This window comes from Camelina sativa, chromosome 7 (genome assembly GCF_000633955.1).
Source record: "Camelina sativa cultivar DH55 chromosome 7, Cs, whole genome shotgun sequence".
Taxonomy (NCBI): Eukaryota; Viridiplantae; Streptophyta; class Magnoliopsida; order Brassicales; family Brassicaceae; genus Camelina; species Camelina sativa.
In genome coordinates, this window is record NC_025691.1 from 17,940,243 (window position 1) to 17,942,380 (window position 2,138).

The 2,138-nt window shown below is 41.6% G+C and overlaps 2 protein-coding genes across 2 annotated transcripts in view; one reads left to right on the forward strand and one right to left on the reverse strand.

The window, feature by feature from the left end:
• LOC109125643 overlaps nt 1-475 on the forward strand; it is a 1,925-nt gene extending 1,450 nt beyond the window's left edge. Inside the window, exon 2 of the mRNA XM_019227690.1 lies at nt 72-475. Coding sequence (XP_019083235.1) covers nt 90-293 — 204 coding nt within the window. The 5' untranslated portion in view covers nt 72-89 and the 3' untranslated portion in view covers nt 294-475. The remainder of the gene's footprint in view (nt 1-71) is intronic.
• The window catches only part of LOC104701411 (conserved oligomeric Golgi complex subunit 5), a 4,598-nt gene continuing 3,160 nt past the window's right edge, over nt 701-2,138 (reverse strand). The window contains exon 3 of the mRNA XM_010417097.2: nt 701-1,888. Within this exon, the coding sequence (XP_010415399.1) occupies nt 968-1,888 (921 nt within the window). The 3' untranslated portion in view covers nt 701-967. The remainder of the gene's footprint in view (nt 1,889-2,138) is intronic.

Below are 2,138 nucleotides of genomic sequence, written 5' to 3' on the forward strand. Positions count from 1 at the left end.
CGTGTCGTCCTGTCTTGTACACAGAAGAACGTAGTTTATAAAGAGGTTCTCTTTTGTTTCTGTTTCTTTAGTCTCGGGTTTGAGTAGCGATGGAGAACAAGACCAATAATGGAAACGAGGACGGTCCAATAATACATAGCCAAGTGGTGAAGATAAAGAAAGAGTTTGAGAAGATAAGGCAACCGTCCCTGCAGCAGCCGAAGATGAGGAGGGTTCTTAGCGAGATCAAAAGGCGTCAACGTTCACGTTCTCCTCTCGGTTTAGGGGAGAGGTCTATTTCCGTTGGGAATTGATCCATGTTTGACTTTGTAATCGAGAGAGAGATGTAAAAAAAAACAACAGGTAGAGGTGGTTCCTAAAATAGTTGACAGGTTTTGTTGTATATATTTTGCTATGTAAAATACTCTTTGGTATGTATATGATGGATACGTCTCCCCTCTTTGCATAGTAAAACTCTGTTTAACTTTTCTTTCGATCTACCTTGCTCTGGTTTTAGTTTCCGGGTGTTTAACCGGTTGAAGCCAAAGTCAGACTTTGGGGAAGTTGGACCAGGTCTTTAGGAAACCAGGTCTTGAGTTTGAAGTTTGAACACAAGCCAGAGAAGAAGACTACATTTCTCTGGTCCGATAAGACATTTTATGAACTTTGGCCCGGAACTTTGTTATCAAACATCGAAAAGAAGATAAAGAAAACTACTCTATACTTAATCTTGCTTCAACAATTAAACATTAGAAACTAGCCGAAGAGGGTTCGATCTCCGACATAAACAAACAAAAAGCAAAGAGCTTCTCTTCAAACAAATTATGGAAGTCATTGAAGACACCAACCACGGTATGACATATGAATCTCGATTTACATGACATGTATGTGAGAGATATTGTAACTACAACTAAAGAAAAATTCCGTGAGACGAAAAAGACCCGCAATAGAAGATTATTGGTTCTCGGTAGCAAAAAGCACATGGAGCTTACAAGTTTTCTTGTGTCAAAGACGATCCAATTTGAAGCATTAGAGGATAAACTGGACTGAACTCTTTGTCCCCTCTCGACCTGATCTTCACTGCATAATCATCCAAAGTTGCTTTAACACCCTTCCAGATCTGATCCTCTCTTTGGTTATCAAGCCACAGTGAGTACTGCTTAGGACTCAGTCTGTTCTTTTGCATTGGTGATTCTAACTCGTCTGGGCCTCTCGTATAGAGATGATGTAGGACGATACTTGGCGGTAGATCCTGGATGAGAGGAGACGATCCCATTTGTGATGTTTCCAGGAAAATTAATGGCCTAAACGCTCTAAGAGCTCTGTACGGTGCTCCGAGTTGTTCTACGGGAAACAAATTCTGTCCCACTGCTAGTTCCAGCTCCGCCATGTCTTTGGCCATCCTGAGTTTTCCCCATTCTGAAAGTGGTCGCACAAGGGAAGCATGTCTGATGTAGAAGATCAAAACCCTTGAAGCCATTTGTCTTGCTAGTCTAGTGCAGATCGATTCTGTCCCTGCAGTGTTAGCGGTCGCTGCGGAAGGCAATAGTCTGGAAAGGAACTCACTGCGGAAGTGAAGAATCGATCTCTGCAACTCCTCCATGTATGAGGAAGCGTTGTTGTCCATGGCAGCATCATCAACACCAAAGTTTTGATCATGGATTTGAAGAATGCATGACTCGAGCTGGTCTCGCATAGCTTTAAATAAAGGTGTAACTGGCTCACATGCCGCATCATAGATTGCAGCCAGATTAGGAGACAATACATCAGCAGCAATGCTAGGAAGGTCTGCTACCATGGATGAGATATGTGTGTGGATTCCTTGCAAATGCTGACATAATGTGAAGTTCCTGATCTGTGTTGATGTTGCAGGACCTGATATCTGGCGCGTCTCAGGGCCTGTAGAAATCTGCCATATAAGTGTAGCTGTGTTACATGTCAGACATAAAAGCATACATAGCAGTCTAACTTCTTTACACTGCTTAGCCCCAATTATGTCAGCTAGTCAACACGTATTTATTTGCTTAACAGAGGAAGATGTAGCTCTATTTCTCTTCATTTCTGTCTCGATGAAATTATAATTGCCGCATGAATTATTACTTTGTACTCATTCTACCTTATACATCTTCATGTAACTTAACTTCCTATATGATATACAT